Genomic DNA, 14,549 nt, shown 5'->3' with positions numbered 1-14,549 from the left:
CGAGTGATGTGGTGGTGTCCCCGAGTGATGTGATGGTGCCCCAGAATGATGTGGTGGTGTCCCAGAGTGATGTGGTGGTGTCCCAGAGTGATGTGGTGGTGTCCCAGAGTGATGTGGTGGTGTCCCAGAGTGATGTGGTGGTGTCCCAGAGTGATGTGGTGGTGTCCCAGAGTGATGTGGTGGTGTCCCAGAGTGATGTGGTGGTGTCCCAGAGTGATGTGGTGGTGTCCCAGAGTGATGTGGTGGCGTCCCTGAGTGATGTGGTGGCGTCCCTGAGTGATGTGGTGGCGTCCCTGAGTGATGTGGTGGTGTTCCCGAGTGATGTGGTGGTGTTCCCGAGTGATGTGGTGGTGTCCCCGAGTGATGTGGTGGTGTCCCCGAGTGATGTGGTGGTGTCCCGGAGTGATGTGGTGGTGTCCCGGAGTGATGTGGTGGTGTCCCGGAGTGATGTGGTGGTGTCCCGGAGTGATGTGGTGGTGTCCCCGAGTGATGTGGTGGTGTCCCCGAGTGATGTGGTGGTGTTCCTGAGTGATATGGTGGTGTCCCCGAGTGATATGGTGGTGTTCCATAGTGATGTGGTGGTGTTCCATAGTGATGTGGTGGTGTTCCTGAGTGATGAGCTGGTGTCCCTGAGTGATGTGGTGGTGGCCCTGAGTGGTGCCCCTGAGTGATGTGGTGGTGGCCCTGAGTGATGTGGTTGTGTTCCTGAGTGATGTGGTGGTGTTCCTGAGTGATGTGGTGGTGTCCCTGAGTGATGTGGTGGTGTCCCTGAGTGATGTGGTGGTGTCCCTGAGTGATGTGGTGGTGTCCCTGAGTGATGTGGTGGTGCCCCATAGTGATGTGGTGGTGCCCCATAGTGATGTGGTGGTGTCCCTGAGTGATGTGGTGGTGTTCCTGAGTGATGTGGTGTGTGAGGGTGTGTGGGGGTGTGAGGGGGTGAGGGTGAGTGAGGGTGAGAGGGTTGTGAGGGTGAGGGGTGTGAGGGTGAGTGAGGGTGTGTGAGGGTGAGTGAGGGTGAGTGAGGGTGTGTGAGGGTGAGGGGGTGTGAGGGTGAGGGAGGGTGAGGGTGACGGGGTGAGGGTGAGCGGGTGTGAGGGTGAGCGGGTGTGAGGGTGAGCGGGTGTGAGGGTGACGGTGTGGGGGGGTGAGGGAGGGTGAGAGGGTTGTGAGGGGTGTGAGGGTGAGGGTGTGAGGGTGAGTGAGGGTGAGTGAGGGTGGGTGAGTTACGGTGAGTGAGGGTGGGTGGGTAAAGGTGTGAGGGTGAGTGAGGGTGTGAGGGTGTGTGAGGGTGAGGGTCCGAAGTAAATGGTGGCAGGGCAGACATCATAGGACAGAGACTGCGTGGTGACTGCGTTGGTCAGTTTCAGAATCAGGAGGGGCAGAGTCAGCACAGTCTGCGAAGAATCAACGTGTGTAGAGGTAAAGCATAGCGGACGAAGCATTGCAGCTAGGAAGTCGAGTGTTTTCAAGCTGAGTGTCCCTAGAGAGATGGCAACACAGCAACAGCATTTGAGGAGCAAGGCTACTGTAAACAAGCACGGTAGGCTTTCACTTTCGTCCAGAAACAAGCTCTCGGCATTGCTGTGGCAGGGGTGGTGGGGCTGGGGAGCGGCAGTCTTTGAATTATGATGCCAAGGCACAGACAAATGGTGGTGCGCAATGTGCACGCGGGGGAGCGGCAGCCTTTGAAGTCTGATGCCGAGGCACAGACAAATTGTGGTGTGTTATGTGGCTGGTGATTGTGTGCACGCGCATAGATCACATGAACTGTATGCGAACCGCAGCCGTTTTGGTAGACTTTTATTTTCTGCTTACTATAATCTCGCCGGAGCAATGCGCAAGCACATTGGCTCAGGCCAGACCTAAAAACTAATGATAAGAATATTAGCTGCTCACAGAGCAGAGCACAATCACTGTAAGTAAAATGGTTGACTTACGTGGCTGTCCTCTTAATTATTGCATAAATGATTTACAGTATGCAAATAACAGTACCAAAGGGAAAACGACTTATTATACTGTGAGCGGAGGAGGAACCCATGAGAACTATTGGTGGAAGAGAACCAGCACTCACATGTTTGACAGTAAGGCAGGATCTGAAAGATAAATGTTTGAATATGAAGAACAGTCTGGCAAGCTATAAAACCCAAGGAAGAATATACTGGATTAAAACAGCTATTAACATAGGATGAAGAACACTTGCAAACTGTCTCACTTCCTTTTTAGTTTGGTACAAGAAGTGATATTTTAACCTTCCCAAAGCTCTTAATTACTGCACCGTACCAGACACTTCCCAAGACAGTCCTGTTGTTTTCAAGAGAGACATCCCTTCCTGAATCAAGAGGTACTCAGCTGCCTTCTGGGGTTAGATGTGTGCCTTATAATAATCACCCCAATAAATTAAATAACATAAATAAGCTACAGTGCTCTCTGGAACCAGGGCTACCATTCTGAACTCAGGCCTAGTCTTCTCAAGTGACATCTTTTTTAATCAAAGCTGCTCTTCTGGAATTCACACCCACTATTCAGAGGATATATGTTCCTTATAATACATAGTTATACCACCACTATTCCTTGAAGCCCCACATGAAATCCTTGGTTTCTGGTTGCTTTTACTTACAAAGATCTTCTCAGTGCTGTACTAAATGTGGAATCTGTACTGTGGAAATAGCCACACCGATAAACATCTTGTAATTTTTGTGAAATACATATTATTAAGTCATATAATGTAAGCCAGTTCAAAGATATGTTTTCGTTTTGTCATGGTTGCGTACTATGCAGATATATTTCTAAATACATTTATTTAATCTCGGCAGCAATATCAATAAACATTTTACCTTAGACAGCTAATGGCTGTGTCGTATTGAGATAGAGCTTTTAAAAGCAACATGTTATCACAGTTGAGCACCTTTATGTAATCTTTTTCTAAGCTTATGTATCCAATTGTATTATAAGGTGTAGGGTAAGTGTTAGGGTGAACACAAGGGTTAGTTTTACAGTTAGGCATAGAGAGGTTGTTGTTCAGGCAACAGAGGTAAAGACACAGTTCGATATGTGGCATCAACGCAGTCCTTTTTTGTAGGCAGAATTGATGTAGTATTGCAGAAAGTGTTAATGTAGGTTGATGTAGTAGTTAAGGCTCAGTAAGTATTTAGTGAGTGTGGTGATATACATCCCCAGGTTTCCCTGTTTGAAGTTTTTGGCCAGGACCACTTTCAATCGAGGCAAGCACCTCTGAAGTGAAACTTGTCAGAATTACGGGCCTGGTTATGATGCCAGTCGGACCACATTCTGCGGCCCTGTCAGATGTAGTCGGACCGCCAAAGGTCTCGTAAGAAGCGGTCGGTGCGACTACCAGATTACGATGCATCCAGCCTGTACTCCGACCAACCACTGACTGACTGCCGACTCCGACAGCCTTCCTACGGCCACCAAGTTGATGATTGGAGAGGAACAGCAGCCATAGGGCAGTACAGGGAGATCCAATCGTCGTCCAGATTACGATGTGGGTTTCCAACGACTCGACAGTGGCGGTCCGACAGTCTGCCTCATGTCAGCAGAAACAAAGGAAAAGGGGTGAATACTCAGCCAATTCCCCTTCTCCCTAGTGGACTTCGGCGTGGATCCTTTCCTCCAGGTATCCCTTACACCTCAGCAGCTACACTCCAAAGTGGACGGTCCTGTGGGCAGTGGAATCCAGGTAAGTCCTCATGTGGCATGTATCTCGATTGACTGGACTGTGCACATATCACCACACTCCAGCAATGGGGTACATGGTGCACAAGGCATGTCCCAACATGTATCATGCCTGTGTGTGTACAACTGCACATGTTTCCTGTGCATTTGTACACAATTGCACTAACATGTCTGGGGAGTGGGGCCCCGCCGACAATGAGACTGTTGCAGCAGCATCGGCTGCATCATAATATGGTGGGCGGAGCTTTCCCAGCTTCTGCGGTTAGAATTGGGCCACAGCGGTCAGACAGGCAGTCAGGCAGTCAGACCTGCGTCATAATCAGCCCCTAAGTTAGGGCTACTCTTCAGAATCACGTCCTGCAATTCTGAAATCAGAACTGCTTCTTTAAAGACATGCTTGATGCCCAACACCAAGCCTATAACTCTAAAGTAGGAATTAACGTCTGCAGGCAGACATACCCTGTTAAAATAGCATGGCTCTTTGAACCCATAGCTACTTTTCTGAAGATAGACCTACCTATTGGAAGCCAGGCATGGCCTTCTGGAATCCAGTTATATGCCTTCTCAGCTTCTTGAGTGACATCAAAGATCATAACTGTTAATCTGTTCACTCCCCTCAATGGTTAGATTTAGCATCCTCTAAATAATGGATACACACATTACAGCTTAAATCCAAACCAAAACAATACAAGAGGTGGCCATATCTGTTAATTGTATTATGAGTCTAATGACTGGAGTCTTGACCTTGTTTGTTGAATTTGTTTTTTCTAAAACTGAGCAGTGACTACAGATCCCGTGCGCTACCACAATATAATCTATTCATAAATCACAATTTCAACTAGACAGAGTAACACATTTTTGACGCACCCCTGCTCACATGTGACAAGCCACTAAGCCAACATCAAATGAAACTGAACAAACTCTAGCCATGTGAGAGAAATCACTGGTAATGAAATGGGCAGAGAATTCCCACCGGTCAGATTCCAGTATGGTGTGAAATACAAAACGCAAAGAGACACACAAGATTATATCTCGGAGCTCACAGGGGGATCCTTTCTTTAGGATGAAATCATGTTTGGGGAACAAATCCTTGCAGTTTCTCTTAAACTTCCTCCGGACCTCCCCTTCTCTGTGTGTATTTACCAGATAAAATTATGCGTCAAGGATGAATAAATTATGCAGCAAACAATACAACTGTGAGGCATTATGAGGCACATTCTCTGACAGTATTTCACTATTTTGTCATTTTAACACTTGAAACCAGCAATCAGAAACTTAAACTGGACTAGTTAGCCTTTGTCATCACAGCCAGCAGGGGGAGGAGTGGTTGGTGCGCTTAAGTGCGCATGACGGTTTGGACCGCCGTCTTATCCTGGCCAAACGGTCATGCACACTTAGCAAGTTCTCCACTGGGCTGTATTGCTTAGTCTGGGTGGAGAACATTCACAGGCTCCCAGTCCCTGTCTGAGCGCCGAACAACAGCGCTCAGACTAATCATGACGCTGCTGTCATGCTGGTGACTGCAGTGTCATGATTGGCTTAGGGGAGCCTGTGTGCTTCCTGCTTCCAGGAGGAGAGATGGAGAGAAGGCGACTGTGCAGAGGAGGTAAGTGTTATTTTTTTTTCTTTCACCTCCCCCCTGGCCCCTCCTTTCATATCAGCCGCCACTGAATATGTGCCCACATGGGGTACACTGTGTAGGCCCCATTGTCATACATGGGATATACTCATTGTGGGATGACCGCTCTGGCAGCCCAATGTTGAACAGTCAGGTCCTTTATGGATATATAAGTGTTGAGTTTGTCCAACAAACTTAAATAATCATTACATCCCCCCACCCATGTCTGCTTTCACAGAAATTCTTGTTCAAGGACCCCTGCTTCAAGATTCAGTCTTCTGACTGTAAAGTTGTACTTTAGTATTCATTTGTAACTCTGCCTCAGGGACTACTGTACTGTGGGCTCGCAAGGCGCACAAAGCACTACATAATGCCTGTGTGGCTTACAATTTCACCTGCGCAATCAAAGTGCATCCCTAAACAATTTGATACCATGAACCCAGTATTAATACCTTCTTTGCATGGAAATTAAAATGAGATAAAAATTCCATTACAAAAGAAAAAGGAGTGATTATTTCAATACAACCTGTGAAGTGTCACTGGCTTACTGGATTGGACGAACTTCAAATCAATGTATTTATATTCAGACTGCCGTCCATTTGTTTCGCACTGTTTACACTCAGTGCTTGAAAAGGAAAATTAGAAGTGCAGGTACTCTGTGCCAGAGTACCTGCTTGTTTTTGAAAAGTGCTGGTACTCTCCAATTAAAAGTATAGCATTTCTCTTGAGAAGTGCCGGTATAGGGTCTCCTGGAAATTCCTTTGGACGGCCCTATCAAACTGTGGGATAGGCGGACAATATTTAACTGCAGTCCAACAGCTCTATGTAAACCCAAGTGCTCAAGTTTTAATCAATGGGGCTTTATCTGATGGGTTCGCCATCACGCGGGGTACAAGACAGGGTTGCCCCTGTTCGCCTCTCCTTTTTGCTATCTATATTGATGTTTTTATTCACAATTTGGAAAACAACAATTTAATTCCTTCAATTCAAGTGCGCAATATAGAAACCAAATGTCTGGCATATGCCGACGATATAGCTATTATCACTGGTGATCCGAATAATGCCATTAAATGGATAGAACGAGAAGCCCACGCTTTTGGCAAAGTTTCGGGTTATAAATTAAATCGTAGTAAAACACAGATTATTATAAATAATAAAATTACGATGCAAGATCCTCGAATAACTAATAAAGCAATCTATCTAGGCGTGAGTATTGATGCCAATATTCTAAACATAGTTGACGATAATCTTAACCCCCTCATAAGTCGCACCAAGAAGGAATTACTGCGCCTACATAATTTACAGCTCACTATTGGGGGGAGAGTAAATGTTGTCAAAATGCTATTTTTCCCGAAGTTTCTCTATTTCTTTCGTACAATTAACCTAGAATTCTCCCAAACAGTTTTTAAGAATATAGATAATTTGTTTTCACGCTTTATATGGGGATATCACAAGCCACGAAGAGCTCTCAGGTGGGTTACATTACCTAGAGACCGGGGGGGTTGGGCATTACCAAACTCTAAACTATATTATTGGGCAACAGTATTGAGATACAGCACATATCTTTTAAAAGAAGATAAAGACGTCCATAATATCCCCACCCCACAAGAACTTATTCTGGGTGACGGCTGTGCAGGCTGCTTATGGCGACATTCAAATGATGATTATTTTAAAAAGGTGAAATTTAAGACCATTTCTAACACTATTTAAATATGGCGGAATGTTAAAAAACTAGTCGGTTTAGGTCGGTTCTCTTTCTATACTCCTACAATACACAACTCAGATCTCCCCGAAATATTTCAAGATTTAGTATCGAACAGATGGGCTGAATTGGGGATAAAACAACTGGGGTGCTTTTTTTCTGTGAATGGTATAAAGCTGATTGAAGAAATAAAAAACAAATTCAAACTACCTAATAGAGATTTCTTCAAATACCTCCAAGTGCGGGATTTTATTTTAAAGAAAGGTGGTGGCCGTATTAAATTTCAACCATGGCAAACTATGGACAAACTAGTATCTATAAAAACCCCTAAAATCGGGGAGATATATGAAGGGTTTAATTTACTTATGTCAGACGATATAGAGAAACATACGATGGCATGGCAGAGTAGACTTGGCATTTCTCCACGAACCTCTTTGGAAGCTTTGGAGATGTCTATATCAACCTTAATGTCTATGAAACTACAAGCGCAATTTTATAAAACATTTTTTTCACTTTATTATACCCCAGACAAACTAGCAAAATGGGGGAATGGAACCAGGACGTATTGTCCGAGGTGTTCCCTGTCATCCGCAGATTCAACTCACATGTTTGCTACTTGCCCTATATTAGGGAATACTATATCGATAATTTCTGACTTTCTTTCCAATCTCGCACGTTGCCGTATAAACATATCAACCGAAGAAATTCTATTAGGTACGTCTAACATCCCACGACCACACTCAATGCATGGGCTTATATTTGTTGCTATGGCTGTTTTCAGACTGTGCATCGCGTCAGCCTGGATAGATCCATTAGCACCATCATTTGTAGAATGGAGAACCAGGCTTCTCGCAACCTGCAACCTAGAAGTAGCAATTTACAGAAACAAAGGGAGGATAAAGAGGCATAAAGGCATGATGATATGGGCACCTTTGCTCGATTGGATGCATGAGGAATGAACTGCTTGATTTGTCTAGGTCTTATATTAAATTGTCTCTCTTTCTATATATTATTTTATTTTTTTCTTATTTTTTTTTTCCTGAACAAATGTGTTTACCTCTCTCCATATCTGTTACAATCAATAAAATGTAAGATTTAGTTAACTGTTCTGCCGGGGTGGGGGGGCGGGGGGGTAATGATGTTTATTAAAATTAAATACAAATAAAAATTGTTTAAAAAAAAAAGAGAAGTGCCGGTACTCTCCCTCTCAAAATAAAGTGCTGGTACTCCGTACCGGACAGTACCGGCCCATTTAAAGCACTATTTACACTGTTCACTTAAGCACTATTCTCATGTTGCACTGTGCCTTCAGCACTATTAATAAATTATTGAACATATGTCTAATGTGTAAACACCTGGATACAATTCAAAGATTGTGAGTCAATGTTGTTGTTTGCATCTCTTTTGATACTTGTTGTTAACTGGGCCACCTACTGCTTTGATTGATTGTAGTCATAGGTAATTCATACCGATGCACTGATAATACCTTATATCATAGATTAATTAAAAAAATGGTGTGAATGATACCCTGAGGACTAATGCTCAGATATTTCACCCACTGCAAAAGAAGCATTTGAAAAACACTCCCTAATAATAAATGGTACACAAAATAACGCATTTCCCTAAAAAATACTCACAGCCCTTGATAAAAAGTGGTGTTTTGGTCTCCTGACAGAAAATGTTCTTTTATAAAATATAACTACTAGGAGTAAAAGAGGAGTTTACAGGCACAAATCACATTACCACATCTCATGCATGTAAAGAGTGTGCAACTGCACAAAAGTCTTAGAAAGCTTGCTGGAATCACTGATTGATAAAACGTTAATTGTACTGCCCACATAGGAAGCTTGCATTTTACACCAGGCGTTCTTTCTCAATATGCTTTCAAGTAATGAGCATTTTTTAATATCTTGGTATGAGAAAAAACCATATGAATATGATCTCGCCTAAAAAGCAACTTCATTATCAGAAGTGCGTGCGCATGCCTCTTGGTAAAGAAAATGATTTACTCACAGATGTCGGCCAGTTACTTTTCCATCTAGCTGCTACTGAGACAATATTTTTCTGTTAGAACAAGTAGGAGGCCAGTTGGCAGGTCTCGGTTTATGGGATGTCAGGGACCTTCAACACAGAGGACCATTACTTGCTGCTCAACCCCTCTACTACCCATATATGAATAAAGAGATGAGAAGTAGTTAAACCTCTGTCAATAGTAAATAGGATACTCAACAAATCATAAAAGGAGGCATTTTTTAGGGTGGGTGGCCTAAATTCAAGCACACCAAGTCACCAAAATGCCACAGATAGAAAAAGTGGCATCAAACATTCTGACTCTGATGCTATCTCAGGGTTCATCCTTGCACCCTTAAATACCTCTTATTTGCACATGAGGTATTAGGTGAGTGTAAACTACCAAAACCAAGAGCAGCTATGGGAGTGAAAAAGACAAGTCAAGGGTAGGAAATGTTAACTCAGACTACCTGTAATTTGACATCTGTATCTAAATTATGAAACACACAAAAAAAGAGTACTTGCGCCAAGTGACCAAAATTAACTAACACTTTGATCAGCACTTGAACATTTGTAAATATGATGCATACTTCATTCGGAGAGAGGATGAACTAGACGCTGTTTTGTTGAATCCATCACCGCTGCTAAAATTCATGAATGATATTCTAGGATGAATTAACATCACGTATCTCTTACTAAAAGATTCTGCGGCCTAAATTCCTAATGTTCTGTTCTGCCCTGTTTAGAATAAGATTACACTGATCATCAACCATGCATTAAGCGGTATCTCCAGGAATTGCACAAACATGACTAACTCTGCTGTACAATGATCAATAGGTAAACTCCATAATTTAGGAAGACACATATCAAAGCAGGTACAAAAAACTCCTGTCAAACCTGGACTTAAAGAATGGGCAGATGCTATTTCACCAGGGTTTTTGTTTAACGTTCTGGTGACGCTTTGATTGCAGACGTAACATTGCATACAATGTGCAGGTATGCACATGTACACTGATTGGCAGTGTCCAGGCTTACTTAAATGGGTCTCAGATTTTCATGTGGTTAAGACTGTTTCAGTCGAGGCAAATTAACCTGAACCAGAACAATTTAAAACGTTTGCTATTTCCAAATGTGTTCTCTTCTTTTAAAATAAGCCTTGTACAGTGTTCAGATCAAAATAATTTTTTGAACTGAACCAAGGAAACTTAGAACTAGCAATCACAAATTATGCCATAGAATAATAAGCTGTTTTCCTAGACCCAAATGATTTTCATACCGAAGCATGGCTTCGGGTCAAGCTGCAGGGTGCAGATCCGCATCAAGCTATTTACCTGGGGATATGGTGATGTCCTGGATTTAGATTTGGTGCCTGTGAGACGAGACTTGCTCCCCTTCCTGCTGTCAGCAATGATTGGAGTTGAATTTGCATATGAGAATGTTGGCTTGGGGACCGTGACTTGATCCAGGGACAGCTGGAGTCCTTTGTATTCCGTGTCCCTGCATGGTGTCAAGAAAGCAATGAAAGAAAAAGCTGAAATTAGTTCACAGCGCAGAAAAGTAGACGAAGTAGCACACTGATTGGTTCCTGTCCTTTTTCTATGACTGTCTTATGACAATGTAAATACGTGAGTGAGACCGACAGAGAAAGAGTGAGTGGTGACAACTGGGGGATAAAGAAGCGAACAAGGAGGGGAAAGAAACAGTGAAATTATGAGAGAAATCGACAATGGACATTCAACTACCTTTACTGGCTGGGCGAACTAAACCCATCGAAAGCTTATCCAAAAGAAGTGCAGAAAAAGGGAATGCAATAACATTAACTGGTACAAACTCTCTATCTGAGTAGAATGGAGATCAATTCACCACAATCAACTCCACTTGTAGAAATACAAGACTACGTGCTCAGGGGATGCACGGTTCCCTCAACAGCAGGCCACAAAGCAAAAGCAGGGTGCAGAGACCTGCAGCCACAGATAATCCCATCACTCTGTGTCCTAAGCAGAGGTCCCAAATAACAGAAGTGAGGCTGCAAGGACTGTATAGTTTGAAAATGGGGCCTCTTGGTTTGGGTACCATGCAGCCTGAATATACCTTTCACACATACTGCCCTGTATTGCTTCTTGGGCTCGATGATGCAGCACCCACTGAGCCGCAAAAGCAGGGTCAGACCACTGCAAATTCTCAATTTCCACCTGTGCACAGTGTCATTCCTTCACTGGCAAAATGGGAGTCTGGGGAAGGGTCCAGAAACACAACGCAGAATGACTTCCTACCAGGTTGAGGCCATACATAAGAAACATAGAATTGGCAGGACATATAGGTATGCCAGTGTCACTGAACATACAGCTCTATGCATCTTTATCAAATAAACACCGCCATCTCAGTCTGGCTATCTATCAGACTCCAGCAAGCCCCACCCAGTAACCACAAGAGGAGAGCTTATTGACATGCCATGCCCAGTCAACAGCAATACCTCTGTTCAAGCCCAACAGCTGCACCAGCCACTCACTGACCTGGCAAGAGGCAAAAACAGTGTTGCAGTCCTTACCATCTTCCACAAACGGAGTACCAAGACGCAAATTGAGCCTGCACAGACTGCATATGTATTGCAGTGATATTCTTGGCTTGGGCTGTGTGCAGCCCGAGAACTCCACATTTATCATCTTGGTATGCCCTACCGACTGATCTCCTACAGATCCCACTCATATGAACAACAAGACAAGAGCTGCTTGATATTACTGCCTGGCCTCTAGTAATGCCTGTAATTATCTTTAGGACGTGCAACCTAGAGGCACAGTGTGCAAACAGGACATAGCATGTTGGTATTGGGCTATTAGGTTGGTTTTGTCCTGCCTCTGGACACAAACCTCGTGTCCACACCCTTTCGCCAGTCCCATCACTTTTACTCTGTATTGCCACTAATCCTGAGATTTACCCACTAGCCGTATGTGTTGTCACTAACATGTGAATCACTCATTGGCCTTCTGGATAATCAACTATCCCAATGAATTACTAACTGGCATTCTGAGTCTCATACTTGCACAGGTGGTACACTGCCCTTGTGTATCCAACTAGCCCCTTAATCACCCACTGGTCTTCTTAATTACATCAGCTGTCACCTACTTGTACCATGAACTGAGCTACTTTTTGCAAGAACCACCAAATACCTGATAGTTAGTCATATGATTTAGAAGTCACCTGCTGGCCCCCTGAGCAACCATCTGCCCCCCTCACTTAGTCCACCACTGCCCCAAAACCATCACTGGATCCTGAGTTACCCAAGAGCCCCTGAGTTGATTGCTGGCTCTTCATTCTACATCCTGAAATATCACCCGCTCCCCTCATGTATGGTGAACGTCAGATCCATACACAACACATCCTACATTACTGCCCGGTTAGATTTGTCAAAACTCCAACTACAATTCACGGCTACAACAAGAACTTAAACTTCAGATGGACTAACAGGTTACAATAACTCCCAGATATCACTCATGCTGTCCTAGACTAAACAAACATGATTACTCCTAAAACAGCATCTTATACATCTACACCCTCCCACAGTGATTGTCCAGAACCCCTCAGTCTCATTTAGCCACATGTTGAATGATGGTTATTCAGTTCCCTCTCCATTACACCTTAACCACACTACTAACCCTTTCCCCTAATTCCTACTTGCCTTTACCACCTACTCCACACACACCTGTCCTCAGTACCTTTCCCCCAAACATCTCCAGTAGAACACTTTCATATCTTTAAAACCTTCAGCACATCTTGTACCTCTTTTACATTTCCCACTTACATCATCAAACTCCATGCCCTCTATTCGTGCTGCTTTAAAACAATATTATAAAACTATTACAAAAATACACTTCAGTCCTGCACTTCCTCCAAATATCACCCAATCACTCTTCTGCCCTCTCCTCCAGAAAAATGCAACATTCTAGTACTCACACACACTTAACAGTCTGCTAGATAACTCTCAGTTAGGAATCCCTCAGCAACATTTTACCAAATCTGCCCTCGAGTTTCACTTTTTAGACATCTCCATGCCCTCTAACGCAGTTGCGCCCTCTTGGTTTGGGTACCATGCAGCCTGAATATACCTTTCACACATACTGCCCTGTATTGCTTCTTGGGCTCGATGATGCAGCACCCACTGAGCCGCAAAAGCAGGGTCAGACCACTGCAAATTCTCAATTTCCACCTGTGCACAGTGTCATTCCTTCACTGGCAAAATGGGAGTCTGGGGAAGGGTCCAGAAACACAACGCAGAATGACTTCCTACCAGGTTGAGGCCAGACATAAGAAACATAGAATTGGACAATTCATATACATAAGAAACATAGAATTGGACAATTCAGACATAAGAAACATAGAATTGGCAGGACATATAGGTATGCCAGTGTCACTGAACATACAGCTCCATGCATCTCTATCAAATAAACACCGCCATCTCAGTCTGGCTATCTATCAGACTCCAGCAAGCCCCACCCAGTAACCACAAGAGGAGAGCTTATTGACATGCCATGCCCAGTCAACAGCAATACCTCTGTTCAAGCCCAACAGCTGCACCAGCCACTCACTGACCTGGCAAGAGGCAAAAACAGTGTTGCAGTCCTTACCATCTTCCACAAACGGAGTACCAAGACGCAAATTGAGCCTGCACTGACTGCATATGTATTGCAGTGATATTCTTGGCTTGGGCTTTGTGCAGCCAGAGAACTCCATATTTATCATCTTGCCTCCTTTGCTTCCTCTGGTATCTCTACCTCATAGCCATTTGCTACTAGATGACCCTCAAACAACTCATGCATAACTCCGAAGAAGCAAAACATCATCCACTTTCCTTCCCAAATGGCACCTGCACTACTACTACCCTTTGTTCTCACCTCCTCATCCCCATCCCCTCAGGTCTATTCTTATTCTCACTCCCTCTCTCAGGTAACTAGGAGCTGATTTTGAACACCTGCCGTCATCACTATCACCACATCGTCCTGAACACTTTAAACTCTTTAAGATCCGTGGGGTACAGCTGCACCTTCAATTCCACTCACAAATAAACCCAAATGAGGGTACTCATCTTTAACAACCTCAACTAGTGCAACTGCCGCCTCGGAAGCGCCCTGCAATATTTCTTCTTCACCCCATGTATAAAGCCATCCACTTTTCCAAAATCAGCCATGTTCCCCCCATTTAATCATACCTCTATAAAGTAAGATGTTAACCTACACAGAACAAAGCAAATATCAAACACCCCTTCGTTGTAAACAAGATATTTCAGCAGCCCACCTTGCCAGCATCATAACTTCTTTAACCTTTTCATTGTGCTCTGCAACCCAGCACCGCCTAACACCATGGAATCCCTTTAAATACACGCCTGTGTCTGTGCATTTATCCATTCTCACATGGAATGCCCTAATCCTGGACATGGACACCCCTTCAGTTGTTCAATAAAGAGTGTGCTATGAACCGCTTTGACAAGGAACCTTCAATCCACTAAACTGCTGATCTGAGCAGGCTATCACC

The 14,549-nt window shown here is 44.0% G+C and overlaps 1 protein-coding gene across 1 annotated transcript in view; it reads right to left on the bottom strand.

The window, feature by feature from the left end:
- Positions 1-14,549, bottom strand: part of SIM1 (SIM bHLH transcription factor 1) — a 271,876-nt gene that overhangs the window by 43,141 nt on the left and 214,186 nt on the right. The window contains exon 9 of the mRNA XM_078648380.1: positions 10,355-10,520. Within this exon, the coding sequence (XP_078504506.1) occupies positions 10,355-10,520 (166 nt within the window). The remainder of the gene's footprint in view (positions 1-10,354; positions 10,521-14,549) is intronic.

The sequence above is a fragment of the Lissotriton helveticus genome, chromosome 6 (assembly GCF_964261635.1).
Source record: "Lissotriton helveticus chromosome 6, aLisHel1.1, whole genome shotgun sequence".
In the NCBI taxonomy this organism is placed as follows: Eukaryota; Metazoa; Chordata; class Amphibia; order Caudata; family Salamandridae; genus Lissotriton; species Lissotriton helveticus.
Note: the sequence above shows the minus strand (reverse complement) of the source record. Positions and strands in the feature narration are given on the sequence as shown.